The sequence below is a fragment of the Cibotium barometz genome, chromosome 16 (assembly GCF_041138505.1).
Source record: "Cibotium barometz isolate CiBa-2024 chromosome 16, ASM4113850v1, whole genome shotgun sequence".
Taxonomy (NCBI): domain Eukaryota; kingdom Viridiplantae; phylum Streptophyta; class Polypodiopsida; order Cyatheales; family Cibotiaceae; genus Cibotium; species Cibotium barometz.
In genome coordinates, this window is record NC_141061.1 from 2,377,022 (window position 1) to 2,391,613 (window position 14,592).

Here is a 14,592-nt window from a genome sequence, read left to right on the forward strand (position 1 = left end):
GAGTCAGGAGTTCCAACGACTTTAAATCTATAATAGTTCATCATCTTTGCATGCCCAACACTCGTTCTCGGAGCTCTAGTTCTATTAGTCCCATTACAAGTCCCCTCTCTGTTAAGTGTTCAAGCCGCAAATGGCCAGTCCACTTTGTGCCTCCAAAAGGTGCTGCTGCTCCTCTGCCTCTATCCATGGCCGTGTGAATCAAGGTCACCCTAGGAACAACTCTATAGTTCGAGAATCCTTATCAGTGGTGTTGGGCTGGATTAACATCAAGTTTCCCATGTTCAAAGGTTTCACCTTGGAAGATGGGGATGACCACGTGTAGCGCTTCATCTCTATGTGCAAAAGCCGTGGTCTTGAGCGCGGGAGGATGCCTACTTGGCTTTATTCCCATCCACTCTAGAAAGCTCCACTGACAAGTGGTTTAGTCAGTTTGGCGAGTGACCACTTGATGGACTGGCCCACCTTGAGGGATACCTTCCTTCGCACCTTTAGGGGCCAGGCCACCTTGAGGGATACCTTCCTTCGCACCTTTAGGGGCCGGGCAACTATGAAGACTGCATTCTCTAGGACTTGGGAAGACTTCAACTCTTGCTTGGGGAGAGCATGTCTGAGCTGATGACATGGACAAGGGTCTTGGTATCTCGTCTTCCAACCTGCCTAGGTGACTTTATTGTCAAGCAATGGGTGATGCAATCCCTACCCCAGTCCACCCAACAAAAGATCAAAGAAAGTAAGCCTGCACCTACCACCTTACTGGACTTCCAAGAGATGGCCTCTCAAAACTGGAGAATGCTTTCTTGATGTTTGAACATGACAACAATTCTTCAGCCTCTGGAGTCATGTCCTCACCTGCCGATCCTATGGCCACAATCCTTTGGCCACACTCACAAGGGAGCTAGATGCCCTGAAGCTTCATAAGGTGCAAAGTGAAGACAACACTCTGGCCCACCAACTAAAGAAGGAGATAGAAGAACTCAAAGGGCTACAAGAAGCAAGGAAAACAGTGTGGTGTGCCATTTTCCAAGCCCCCGGGCACTCCCCCTAAGAGTGCCCACCACGGAGAAAGTACTTTTCTTTCTGTGAGAAAGGCGATCATGAGGACAAGCAGTGCTATTATTTGAAGGGCTTCTGCAAATTGCATCACTAGCAACCGTTTCATCTGCCACCCAACCCGTCGGTCATTTCACATCCTTCACCCCAGCACCCACACTTGTCTACCCGCCATTCATGCATACCCCCACACACCCTCACCCCCTAACCTATACCTTCCACCCTTTATGCCCACTCCACCATCTCCTACACCTTCCACCCTTGCTGTTACCCTCGCTCCCCGCCCCCTGCTCCCAGTAACCATCCCACCTTATGCTACCGCTGTGGGGAGTGACTATAGTCACTACCAAGGTCGATGTCCTCATCCAGAAGGGACACCCCCATGCCGTTCACTGCCCCCTGAGGCCAAAGATCACTACACCTAGGACTGTCCGAAGCAATGAGCTGGTGCCTCCCTTGACTTCACCTCCCCAATGCCAACTGCCACTCACTTAGTCTCTGTCGAAAGTGCTACAGACACCCCTTCCTCGGTGCCAGTTCACCCATCCTTCACCTTGGGAGTGTCCCCTCACCCAAACAGCCCACCACCCTCATCTCATATGGAGCACCCCACCACAGGTGTGGTCACTCATGCTCAAAAGCGAATCCTTGGAGAACCAGAACCATCAACGGAGAAAGGTGAAGTCCCCTCACATATCTCTCATAATGTGGTAGACCACGCCTTTCCGCAAACTATCAAAAGACCTTCAGGAGGCTCCACCCATGTTCCCTACTGGGCATGCTGATGTGACTCTCCACCCCGCACCTTCAATAGCTTCCCTGGCCGACCTCCTCAAGGAGAGCAAGGTGGGGATTTCACTCTACTAACTACTCCATTTTAGCCCGGCTACTCAAAAATGCAATTCGATCTGCTAGTGCACCAACTAGAAGAGGGGTCAAACCTTCCAAGTGGCGAGCCACGGATTCGGGCGGGCCTGCAAGCTGCAAAATGTTTGGGCATCACTCATGCAATTAGCGCCCTCATCGATTCCGAGAGCCCTCGCCTCACAGTACAAATTATTGGTACCCCTCTCTCTAGAGCCACCGTGGATGGCGGATATGGAGTCAACCTGATGCTGGAGTTCACTCTCAAAGCCACTAGTCTGCAAATCACCACAGCCAACTTCCATGTCCGGATGGTAGACGAGTGTGAGGTGACACCTCTGGGGCTCGTGGAGGGAGTACCAATCAAAATTCAAGATGTTGTTTTCCCTCTAGATTTTGTGGTCATCTGTCTTCCCAAAGTCAAAGGGGCATACTCTTTACTGATTGGTCGGCCATGGCTGTGAGGTGCTGGTGTACTACATGACTGGGGTATCGATAGGCTGTGGATCCCTGAGTCCCATGGCCAAAAAGAGCTCAATCTTGAAGAAGGTCCAAACCAAGTCGTGCGGGGTGCGGTGGTTGCACCCACACCAATGGAGGAAGGCATAGTGCCTTACGGGGACGACTCAGAGCTCCTAGACTGGCTCCAGGCTGCAGGGGATCTGTCGTACTACATGGTGGACATCTCGAAGGTTTATGATGCTTCCACCCCTCAAGACCTCATGATCGAGCACTTTGAGGTGATTAGCTTGGGAGAGCCTATCACGGATAGGAGGCATGGCAAGCACTCCACCTCCATCACATCTGAACCACCAGCACCACCTAGGGATCAGCCCACGACGAAGGTGCACACAAATCCCCCTATAGCCAAACCCATCTTGGGCCAGCCCACGATCACGGCTACCGTGGAGTCCCCACTCCCACTTTGTGCATCCCCACAATGCCCTGTGGATCCCTCACTTCGTGTCCCCACTCTGTGCATTCCCCTTGCGCATCCCCACACTCTCGTGCATCCCCGTGAACACCACTCGGCATCCCCGCACTTGTGCATCCCCGTTGTGCTTCCTGGCATCCCCACACTCCCACATCGCCATGGATACCACTTGTGCATCCCCGCACTTAATGCATCCCCACCATCTTATGCATCCCCATTTACCACTTGTGTATCCCTGCACTTACTGCATCCCCACCCCCTCATGCATCCCCATCTCCTCACCGTGGACCCCCTCGTACATCCCGGCTCTTCATGCATCCCCAACCTCCCATGCATCCCCGTGGATACAACTCGTGCATTCCCATCTTGTGCATCCCCACATTCCCGTGTATCCCTGTGTATCCCCACTCTTCGTGCATCACCACATTCCCATCTTGTGCATCCCCACATTCCCGTGTATCCTGTGTATCCCTGTGCATCCCCACTCTTCGTGCATCACCATGGATACAACTCGTGCATTTCTATCTTGTGCATCCCCACATTCCCGTGTATTCCCGTGCATCCCCATGCATCCCCACTCTTCGTGCATCACCATGGATACAACTCGTGCATTCCTATCTTGTGCATCCCCATCCCCTCACTGTGGTCCCCTTTGTGCATCCCCATGTGGACCCCCTTGCACATCCCCGCCCACCATCCTGTGCACCCTAGCCTCACCCCATCATGCATCCCCCCTGTGCCCACCCTCACGCACCCCATCCCCTCACCATTTTGTGAACCCCCCTCTTCCTAGCCTCGTGCATCCCAATTCATGCCCCCTTGTGCATCCCCAACCTCACACCCCTCCCGTGGGCCACCTCCTTCACACCATCTTCCGAACCCCCCCAACCACCCTCCCTCGTGCACCCTTGGGCATACCCCCTTCGCCCCATATCCCCCTCATGCACCCCCTTGTGCACCTTCAACAAAATAAATAAGAAACATATACCAAAAAATGAGTACCCTACCCTACCCCAACCTTGTTACCCTCTTGCTCCCTTGTGCATCCCCAGTTGCGCACCCCTATTGCGTATCCCCACGGGCAACCCCACACCTCACCTCCTGCCTCGCTGTCACCTTGCAAACACCCAACTCGCATCACAGTGCTCCCCGTAACTTGTACACCCCCCACGCTAAATTTTGGGGCCACCACACTGCTTCCTTGCCGCCTTCCCCTTGCGCACCCCATTGCTGCCCTTTCCGTCGCCCACTTCAACTGCATTTCCACCTCGTTCACACCCCCAGGCCACCCTCCCCCAACATTCCAAAATAATCACACATCCCCACGATTCACCTCACGTATCCCCATGCTTTCCCCTTGCCTGTTGTTGTCCCCTTCCCCCCGTGGGCACCAATGCCTTCACCCTTCCTTCGCCCAATTCCGACTCATGCACCCCCCTCTACGAACCATCAAACCCCCCCCCCCCCCCCCCCAAAAAAAAAAAAAAACCTAAAAACACAAAAGCATCCCAGCATACCTACCTGCGCCCCCTCTTAAATTTTGTGGTTTCTTTCTCTGTCTCTCTCTTTCCAACTTGTGATAAATTCTTCCTTTTTCTCTCTCGAAATTCTAAGGTGGATTTTCCTTTCTCTCCCCACGGTGCATATTTCTTTTCCCTTTTCTCTCTATTCTATTGTGGATGTTTCTATTTCTTTCTCTCTCTTCTTCTATATCCTATGGTGGATAGCTCTCTCTCTCTCTCTCTCTCTCAATTCTCTCCTACTTTCTTTGTGACTTACCGTGGAAATCTTTCTAAATCCTACGGTGGATTTCTTCTTCTTCTTCTTCCTCTCTCTTCCACCCTCTCTTTATATCTTGTGCTGGCTATATATATATATAATCTTCTTTCTTTCTCTCTCAATGTGATTTGGCATTATGGTTTATCTTATATCCTCTGCCTAATAAGTGATCCTACAAATTTGATAACACCAGAATCATCTCTTACTACATGGATGTCCCTCTTCCATGGATGTGCTCCTCGTCATCCAAATCAGCCATGGCATCCCATATGTACCTATTTTTAATGCTTGCAAGGGCATCCCAATTGGTGTTTTCCTTTTTCGCTCGAATGAGGCCTGTGGTGGCCACTTCGTCGACACTTCCTCTCAGACTTGTGGTGGTCCTACTTCCTCACCACCTTCTCCTGGACCGTCAATGGCAGTCCATCTACAACTTCACCTCAACATCCGCCTCTTTGCTTCTGTGTTCACCAGGACAGTGAACAGATTAATTGGTGGGGGACCTCTAGCCACCCTCACTACCCGTTGGTCAGGCACCCAATCCCGTGAATCCCCAAAATCGGGCATCCCCAAGTCAACATCCTCACTGTGTGAACCCAAGATCGGACACCCCCAAGATCAGGCATCTTAAAGTTCATGAACCTCAAGGGCGCCCACAAGGCCAACCACCAGCCACACAAAATGGAATCTCTGGCGACCCCACCTCCAAGTTTGGCTACCCACTTGACCGACGAAGCGGCGCCCACCTACTCATCGGCGTCTCTCACCTACTCCAATGGCATATGTCACCTACTTGTGCTCAATGCCTACTCCAAAGGCATATCTGTCAGTGACCACTTTTAGCCCCTGTCTTGTCATGAGAATATATTTTAAGTCCTCTTTAAGAATATTATTTTTTCCTCTTGAGTAATTTGGGGACGCCTAGGTTACTCTTGCATCATGCCGGCTAGGTTAATATCGTGGGTGACACCACTATAAATATTAATACATGCGGTATATGACACGTATGCTTGGGGCCGTCTATGATTATTTCAGTTAGGTTTGTATGGCAGGGTGATTCCTGGTATACTTACGCCTGGTAGTCATGAGTTGTAATGGTTTGTGCCTGTTTAATATTTGTGGGATTAATTTAATTATTAATTGGGCTTATATTTTCAGGTGATGAAGATTACGAGGATTGATGAATAATGTTGAGGAGAATGTTTCTTATGCGCATCATATTTAGTAACCTTAGTAGTTGATTTTTCCATTTTGATACATTGGAAAAAATACATTTATAATGTTGAATTTATTAAAGCCTAAAGGCTTTACCCTAGCCCCAATTTTTGGGACACTCTATTTTTGTTGTGGAAGAGTGCCGGGAAGATTGCACCCAGCATGTTTATCTTGGAGCTAAGTATTATGTTTGTTATGCTTTTGTTTAATTTATTTGATTTTGTTGAAACCTGCAAAGCATGTGTTTTCATGGTTGAATTAATGTGTTGAATTTCTCAAGTGTTCCACAAGCTGTCCTAGAGAACGATTCCGTTTTCAGTGGTATCAGAGCTTGGGCTAGGAGATTTGTGGAAAGGTTCTTCATCAACACAACTCTCAAGAAAGTTGCAGGCTTTTAACCAGTGCGTAACCAAAAATTCAAATTCTCAAACTAGCTCTACTTCTCAAACCCACTTACCTCTTCCCAAAACCATTCTTCTTTATCAAAAAGTGGTTTTGCTCAAAGCTTCATGAATTTCAGATCTGACCGTATAGATGGATTCCCCATAGCCAAAAACCTCATGTGGTTTGCTCAGATTTTGCAAAGGTTCAAGCTGCAAAAGTTCTATAATTGACGGTCTGCATGTTTTGTGAGCTACAAGCTTTGTATATTAATCCAAAAAAAAAGAAGCCAAGCAAAAGCGATGCGCCAAAACGCAACCTAGTGGGCGGGAATTAGCACCGTGTGTTTTCCAAGTGATAAGCTCACAAAAGAGCTTAACATAGTTAATTAAGCCAAATCCTCCTTAACCCAATTCTACTTTTCCCAAGCCCAATGCTTGTCACATCAACTTTTGGAGCTTTCACACTACCTATTTTCCTATTTCAAGAGAAATTCCAAAGAATTGTAATTTTCAGATTTTTGGGTGCAGAAAATTGATTTTTCAGGGCTCAAAGAGGCTTAAAAAGGCCAAATAAATGCCAAAAAATTCTAAAATAATTTTTGAAAAATTCTAAAAATTCTCAAAAATTATTACAAAGGTTTGGCCAAGTTTTGAGAATTTTTTGAGCAGTGTTCAAGGTGCAAAAAATTATTTCTTCAGCATTTCGACTAGCCCAAGTCTCCTAAATCACTCGGAATTGTTCGGGACTTGTGCGAAACGAAGGGAATTCAACCCAACCATTGAACCAAAGTCTTTGTTCAATTTCAACACAAATCGAATTGCGGGAGAATTGAGATAAGTACAATCATTTGCTTTATTTACATACATCAAATAATATCAATTTTACTTATTTACATTGTTTGCATGAGCACTATGGCAAATTTTCCTATTCCACCTTCAATTCAAGAGCAACTCCAATCTCTACAACAACAAATTGTAGAAGAGAGAGAGATGCGAATTGAATTGGAGCGACAGCTCACGAGTCGAAGGCGTAAGCGTGACTCTTTGCCATCTTATGATGACGAAGACGACACCATCCAAAGAGCTGTCAATGCTACACTTCAAGCATAAAATTCACGGAAAGATTCTAAAATCAGTCGTAAAGCTTTTTCATTTCAGAATTATGATGGCAAGAAAGATGCTTGAGTCCTTTTGGCATGGCTTAGTCAATTGGATGACTACTTTTCGGGGGGGAAATTTTTCGAGAAGGACAAGATCAAATGTGCGGCTAATCACATGGTGGATAGCGCAGCTTTATGGTGGAGCGTCATCAAGCAAGGACGTGACAAATCGGATTCATGGAAAAGGTTTCAAAGGCTAGTGAAAAAACATTTCTTACCTTCACAATTTAAATCTAAAGCTAGGCATCAATGGGATACATTGCATCAACTTGAAAAAGAAAGCATATCTCAGTATGTGGAGAAGTTTTGGAATACATTACTACAGGTACAAGTTGTGGAGAAAGTCAATGAGAAGGACCAAAAGAAGAAATTCATTTCGGGCCTTAAGTCTACAATTAGGGCCGATGTGAATATGTTTAAACCTCATTCACTTTCTACAGCTATATCATTGGCAACAAATTTCAAACGCAAAAATGGTTTTCCTAGAGAGGCCAAGTCATTTGAGAGTAACCACTCTAAACCTTTTTCTAAACCTTTTCATGCTTCAAGAAATTTTCATAAGCCAGTGTTTGACAAAGGCAAGGAGATGGTCAAAGGCGAATCAAATTCAAATAAAGTCAACGGTGGCAAGCCCAAAGGTCCTCCAATCAAATGTTTTAAATGTCATAAAGAAGGACATATAGCACCAAATTGCTCAGAACGTGCAAAGAATCAGACACCTGGCGGGCGGCACGAGTCAATATGCTTGAAGAAGATGACAATGAAGATGAATCGCTCAAGCAAGAGGGTAACTCTGACCCCGACTATTCAGAAGCAGAAGGTAAACCTCAAGCTTATTCGTTACTCAAAATAAAAGGAAAAATTAATGAGCATGAAGTTATTGCCGTCTCTCCTTTGATTAGACATTGGAGGAAAATATTTTCATTGTCCTTCCTTACACAAATGCTATGTGTAGCATAGTCTATAATAGGGTTGTACATATGTCTCCAAGGCATACCCAATATTACATCTACACCTTGTAAAGGTGCAACTAAGAAATCCCTTTTTTTTGTTAAGGAATTGATGCTTAAAGTTAAACCTTTCACCTCTTGCATGCAATTATACTTGGTTCCAGTAAATGCACCTTATCCAAAAACAAATCGAGGATTTGTTAGAAGGAGGCCTTATTAGACCTAGTAGTTCACCCTTTGGAGCTCCAGTCCTTCTTGTTAAGAAGAAGAATGGAACTTTCCGAATGTGTGTTGACTACCGAGCATTGAACAAAATCACTGTCAAGAATAGATACCCTATCCCTAGGGTAGATGACTTACTTGATAAGCTTAGAGGTTCAAAGGTCTATAGCAAGATTGACTTAAAGTCTGGTTATCATCAAGTACACATGACTGAGTCAGACATATTCAAGGCTGCATTTAGAACCCAGACTGGCCATTATGAGTTTTTGGTTATGCCATTTGGTTTGACCAATGCTCCAGCTACATTCAGTCGTATGATGAATCGCATTTTCCTAAAGTTTCAAAGTTTTGTTGTGGTGTTCTTTGATGATATTCTTGTTTTCAGCGAGAATCGTCAAAAGCATGAGCAACACTTGGAGGAAGTGTTTAATCTTTTGAGAGAAAATGAATTATATGTCAATCCTGAAAAGAGTTCTTTCTTTCAAAAAGAGATTGAATACTTAGGCCATATAGTGTCAGCTGAAGGAATCCGTGTGGATCCTAAGAAGATTGAGTGTATAGCCTCTTGGCCTACACCTCGAGACATTGATGACCTTAGATCTTTTCTCGGTCTATGTAGTTACTATAGGAAGTTTGTCAAGAATTTTGCTTATATTGCATATCCTTTGACAGAACTTCTCAAGAAAACTACATTTTTCCATTGGACCGAAACTCAAGATAAATCTTTTCTAGCACTCAAGGATGCATTAACTCATGCACCAGTTCTTACACTACCTAACTTTCAAAGACCATTCTTTGTGGTAGTAACTGATGCTAGTGGAAAAGGTTTTGGTGCTGTGCTTATGCAAGACAACCATCCTATTGCCTATGAAAGTCGAAAGCTAAAACCTGCTGAAATAAATTATAGTACATATGACAAGGAATTAGCAGCAGTTGTGCATGCCTTGAAGATTTGGAAGCATTACCTAATGGGTTCAGAATTTCTTATCAAGACTGATCAACAAAGCATTAGGCATTTGCTTTCGCAACCCCTTATTTCAGATAGGCACATCAAATGGGCATCTTTCATACAAATTTTCCAACCCATGATTCAATACCAACCTGGAAAGGAAAATGTTGTTGCCGATGCTTTAAGTAGAAGACCTCATATCAACAACATTTCCGCTATTGAAAGTGAACCATTTGTACTTATGAAAGAAACTTATGAAGTAGATCCAGATTTTTCTGAGATATGGATCAAATTGCGTGAAAACAATTGGACACCTCAAGGAAATTATTCTCATAATGATGGCTATCTTTTCTTTGAGAAAAGATTATGTGTTACTCAACCCTATAGACAACTTATCTTGTTAGAAATGCACCAACCACCATTCATGGGACATAGAGGAGTTTCCGTAACACTTCAAGTAGTTTCTCAAGAATTCTTTTGGCCTCATTTGAAAAATGAGGTAGCAAAATTTTTAGCTGAGTGTAACATTTGTCAAGCAATTAAAAGCTACAAAGGCAAAGCTTTGGGATTGATTATGCCTTTACCCATTCTAGACCGACCATGGGAACAAGTGTCTATGGACTTCATTACAGGCTTTCCTACTACTTCCAGTCATCATGACATGATTTGGACAATAGTGGGCAGGTTTAGTAAGCAAGCCTATTTCATTCCATGTAAAAAGACACTGACTTCTCAGCAAGCTGCGACCATATTTGTCAAGCAAATCTTTGTTAATCATGGTCTACCCAAAGTGATAGTTTCTGATAGAGATTCCAAATTTTGTAGTCACTTTTGGATTGCTCTTTTCTCAAACTTAGGCACTAAGTTAGATTTTTCTACAGCTTTTCATCCTGAATCAAATGGACAGACCTAAGTCACGAATAGCACTATCTTAGATATGCTTAGAGCCTATGTTTCCCAGCAACCTAGTTCATGGGATAAGTACATACGTCTACTCCAATTTGCTTATAATAATACTCCTCATTCTACTACTGGTCGAGCACCATTTGAGATTATCTATGGTAGAGTTTTGCCTATTCCGGCTACTAGACTCTCCCATAAGATTGAAGCTGCTGATGACCAATATACTCGAGACTTTGATCGCATTTTATCTGAAGTGCGTGATTGTATTGCAAGAGCTCAAGAGAAGTATACATTTAAAGCAAATAGAAAGCGTAAAGATTTTTCATTCCAAGAAGGTGATTATGTACTTTTGAGAATTGAGAAGAGACGATTGAAGAGTGTGGAAAAATTCCCTGCAGTTAAACTTGCACCTAGATACTATGGACCATTTAAAATATTGAAAAGATTAACGATGTGGCCTATAGACTAGAGTTGCCATCTAATTGGAATATCCACAACTCGGCAAGTGCTCCAATTCTCAGGTCCCCCAACTGGGACATTATCTTCCATGTCCACATCGATGCCTCAGCTTTTTTGCTGTTGGCTGTGTGTGTTGGCCTAACTGGGAGAACACAAGATGGATTTCCCCATCAAATTTGTCAGCAGTCAACTCAATGAAGTAGAGAGGAACTACACCATGACCGAGAGTGAAGGATTAGCCATGGTCTACACCGTCAATAAGTTTTGCTATTATCTTATGGTGACTAAGTTTGTTTTCTTCGTAGACTACCAAGCTCTCCTGTACCTAGTAGACAAGCCCTGTATGACAGGTAGAATCACTAGGTGGCTACTTATATTGCTCGAGTTTGACTTCACCATCACGGTAAGGAAAGGCTCTTAGCATGTTCTAGCAGACCACATGTCAAGGATCCCCAACAGTGAACCGCCGGTGGGAGTAGATGATGATTTACTAGACGCTGCCCTATTCCAACTATGCTTGATTCCTAAATGGAGCAAGGAGGTGGTGGCACACTTCTTAGCCAATGGATTACAGTGGATCCCCTCCTCAGTAAAGACCGAGCCCATTGCTTAATTAAACAGGCAGTCCCCTATTAACTCATTATAGACCAACTTTATGGGCAAGGGAAAGATACAATTCTATGACGTGTCCGAGAAGAGTATGTACTCCTTCTTGAACCGGCTCACTCAGCCTATGTTGGGGGGAACTTTGTAGCAGATATCACTGCGCATAAGGTCCTCATGATTGGGTTATGGTGGCCCACTCTAATGGCAGACGCAGTAGAATACATCAAGCGGTGTGATGAGTGCTACCGTACAGCAATTTCCTGCTTCAAGGACCACATGACCCTAAACCCAATTGTGTCCTTACAACCATTTGAGACATGGGACATAGATTTCATTGGACCCATCAGTCCAACAGCCAAATACACTCAAGCTCGATGTATAATAACTGCTCTACGGACTATTGCACTAAGTGGGTAGAAGCTTGGGTGACCCGTAAAGCTAATGTGCGATTGATTGCTGAATTATTGTGTGAATCGGTCCATCACATGCTTCAGTTGCCCCCTCGAGCTCGTCAGTGGGACAATGGGACACACTTCATTAATGAGGTCTTGTCACTTTACAGAAAGTCCTCCCCCTACTACCCACAAGCGAATGGCCAAATGGAAAACACGAATAAAATCTTATGTGCCATTCTGACTAAAACTGTGGAGGCCAGTGCAACGATTGGGAACAAAGAAGCTCAAGCTCAGAGGCAAGGTGTAGTGCGCATCGGAACACTTTTGATGGTGTAGAAATGGCTGGTTATTTCAATGGTAGCAAACTAAAACGCTACTATGGCCCTCTCACCAAGGCTACCCTAAGAGCCATCCACAATAAAAATAGCATAAAGAATACCATGAGGATATGAAACAAGCTGCACAACAAGAGGCCAAAGCAAGGCAAGCCAAGCTTTGGCAGAGACACATCATGGCCCAAGTGGTCGACCTTGAAGAAGAAGAATGGTAGGTGAAGCCAGCTTGGTTGTGGTTAAGAATGACCACCTTGACGAGCTTTGTCCAAAAATTATCTCTTGTCGATACATGGGCTAGTTACAATTCGATGTCCCATGAAACATGGCGTTCCCTTTAGGGAACCCTCACTAAAAGAAACCCCGACCATCGTCACCACAGTGGCGTCACAGCATGTTCATTGTTTAGGCACAGTTATACTTTTATTCCACGTTGGAAATAATCCCTTGGAAGGGAAGTTCTATGTGATGCCTGCAGGAACCATGCATGAAGAAATACTCTTTGAAAGGGGTTGGATGGGACATAACGAGTGCAACATTGACTGGGACGCACGGACAGTGGCCTTACAGCAACTCTTCATGAGACAGACGAAGAGCGCGTACCTGCTACTCCCCCATGCCAAGAAATTTCCCCTTCACCCACCCACCACCATTTTGTCACCACACCCCCACAAATCCATCCCACTAGAAAAGAAGCCGCTCATCATTCCAACCACATCAACGCCTCTCACAACCTCCCTACCCCCACGCTCGGCAGCAACCCACTCTCACATCGTCGTCTCACAAGCTGCTTACCCAACCCAAACTAACCAAACTAACATTTCTAACAAAACTAACAAAACTCCACTCGGTATGCCATCTCCCCATTGGGTACCTAAAAAGCTTCTCACAGCACAAGGCTATTATGAAGGAGAATCTACATTGTGGATCCCCCGATGATCGAACCCTTTCCCTCGTCCACAGGCACCCAAAGCTCCTTATCCCCCAGACGGCAACAAATTCACCAACCACAAGCCTACAGGGTACATCATAAGCGCAGGACTAAACGCTCTCCATGGCACCCCATCCTCAATCAAACCCTCAACCGTGCCCAAAACCAACCCCCCCGGTGGATCCCCACCAAACCTCTCCTACAAGCCCAACAGTTCTACGAGGGCAATCATCATACTTGGATCCCCAAATCTCCCCAACCCCAACTTCCACCCCGTGTCGCTCAGTAGTCCCCTATCTTTCAATGGAAACCCAAGGTGGCCTCCGCCACCACAAAGACTAGCTAGGAAAAAGGGAAGCAAAATCTTCACGGTGACACTATAACCCCCATTCTGCCATTGCCGACAATGCTGACTAATGATATACCCTCAACATTAGCAACTCCTCCACCTACCATTGTGAGGCTGCCATGGGGTACTACAATGCCATTACTAACTCCTTCAGTCTCAGGTACTACAATGCCATTACTAACTCCTTCAGTCTCAGGTACTTCCTTGTCAACAGCTTCTGAATTCCTCAAGGAAGTACCTCCCCTCACCTCGCCACACCATCGCCAAATTGGAATCGACTTCTCACCTTGGCGAATTGGGCACGTAGTCAGTACAAAACCCATAATGGGGTGCAGCATAGCCTACGCGTACAAAACCTAATTTAGGGTGCCCAAAAAAAAAAGAATAAGTGCCACGGCCGTACCAACCTACTTTTGCCACAGCTGCACTCTTTAGAAGTTCATAATTGCCATAGCCATTCTAAGTTCGCCATGGCTGTTCCAATCCACAAAGTGCAGTGCCCCGGTTGTTCCATCCTCAAACATCCGCCCCCACGGGCATTCAGAATTTGCCATGGTTGCACCAACTGTTAATTAAAAGGCTATGGCCATTCCCTTCTCAACCCGTTTGGTACGCACTTTTCAACCAATGCCCCGCCCGTACTACCAAATCCGAAACAAGATGCCATGGTCATTCAATCATGATGTCGCGGCCGTTCACTGGTGATGCCACGCCCGTTTGATCTAGTTTCCACATGCCACGGTCGTTTGATTTCAGATGTCGCACCCATTCATTCCAGTTGCCACGCCTATTCACTTGGTGATGCCATGGTCGTACCCTTCTAAAAAAGTATAAATATGGGGCCCACCCCCTCATTTCCTCACCTTCAGCTCTCCTTGTAGTAGCCAGACTCTTGCAGCTTTTTCTCTTGAGCCTTCACATCCTCACACCCTTTTTACACCATGACTGACGCCTCAGACTCCTCTTGGGAGGTCCTCCACCATCCCTCCATAAGGAGAAAACGCCCAACGGGGGGCAAATTTGAGGAGTATGCCCGCCACCCCACACAGTTGTCCCATCTTAATGAAGCAGGTGAATGGCCACACCGTGCACTCCTTAATGAAGAATAACC

At 45.5% G+C, this 14,592-nt stretch overlaps 1 protein-coding gene across 1 annotated transcript; it reads left to right on the plus strand.

The window, feature by feature from the left end:
* The first annotated feature begins 11,025 nt into the window (after positions 1–11,025).
* Positions 11,026–12,205, plus strand: LOC147630259 (uncharacterized). The gene is made up of 2 exons (XM_086810065.1): positions 11,026–11,271; positions 11,969–12,205. Exons 1-2 carry the CDS (start codon positions 11,026–11,028, stop codon positions 12,203–12,205), a joined length of 483 nt encoding a protein of 160 aa, XP_086666191.1.
* The last annotated feature ends 2,387 nt before the right edge of the window (positions 12,206–14,592 follow it).

Bases quoted from the DNA above. Each gene is read 5' to 3' on its own strand.
- LOC147630259 (XM_086810065.1), top strand. From the start codon at position 11,026: ATGGATTTCCCCATCAAATTTGTCAGCAGTCAACTCAATGAAGTAGAG. The intron at 11,272-11,968 runs GTAAGGAAAGGC...CACATGCTTCAG, and splicing joins AGTTTGACTTCACCATCACG to TTGCCCCCTCGAGCTCGTCA.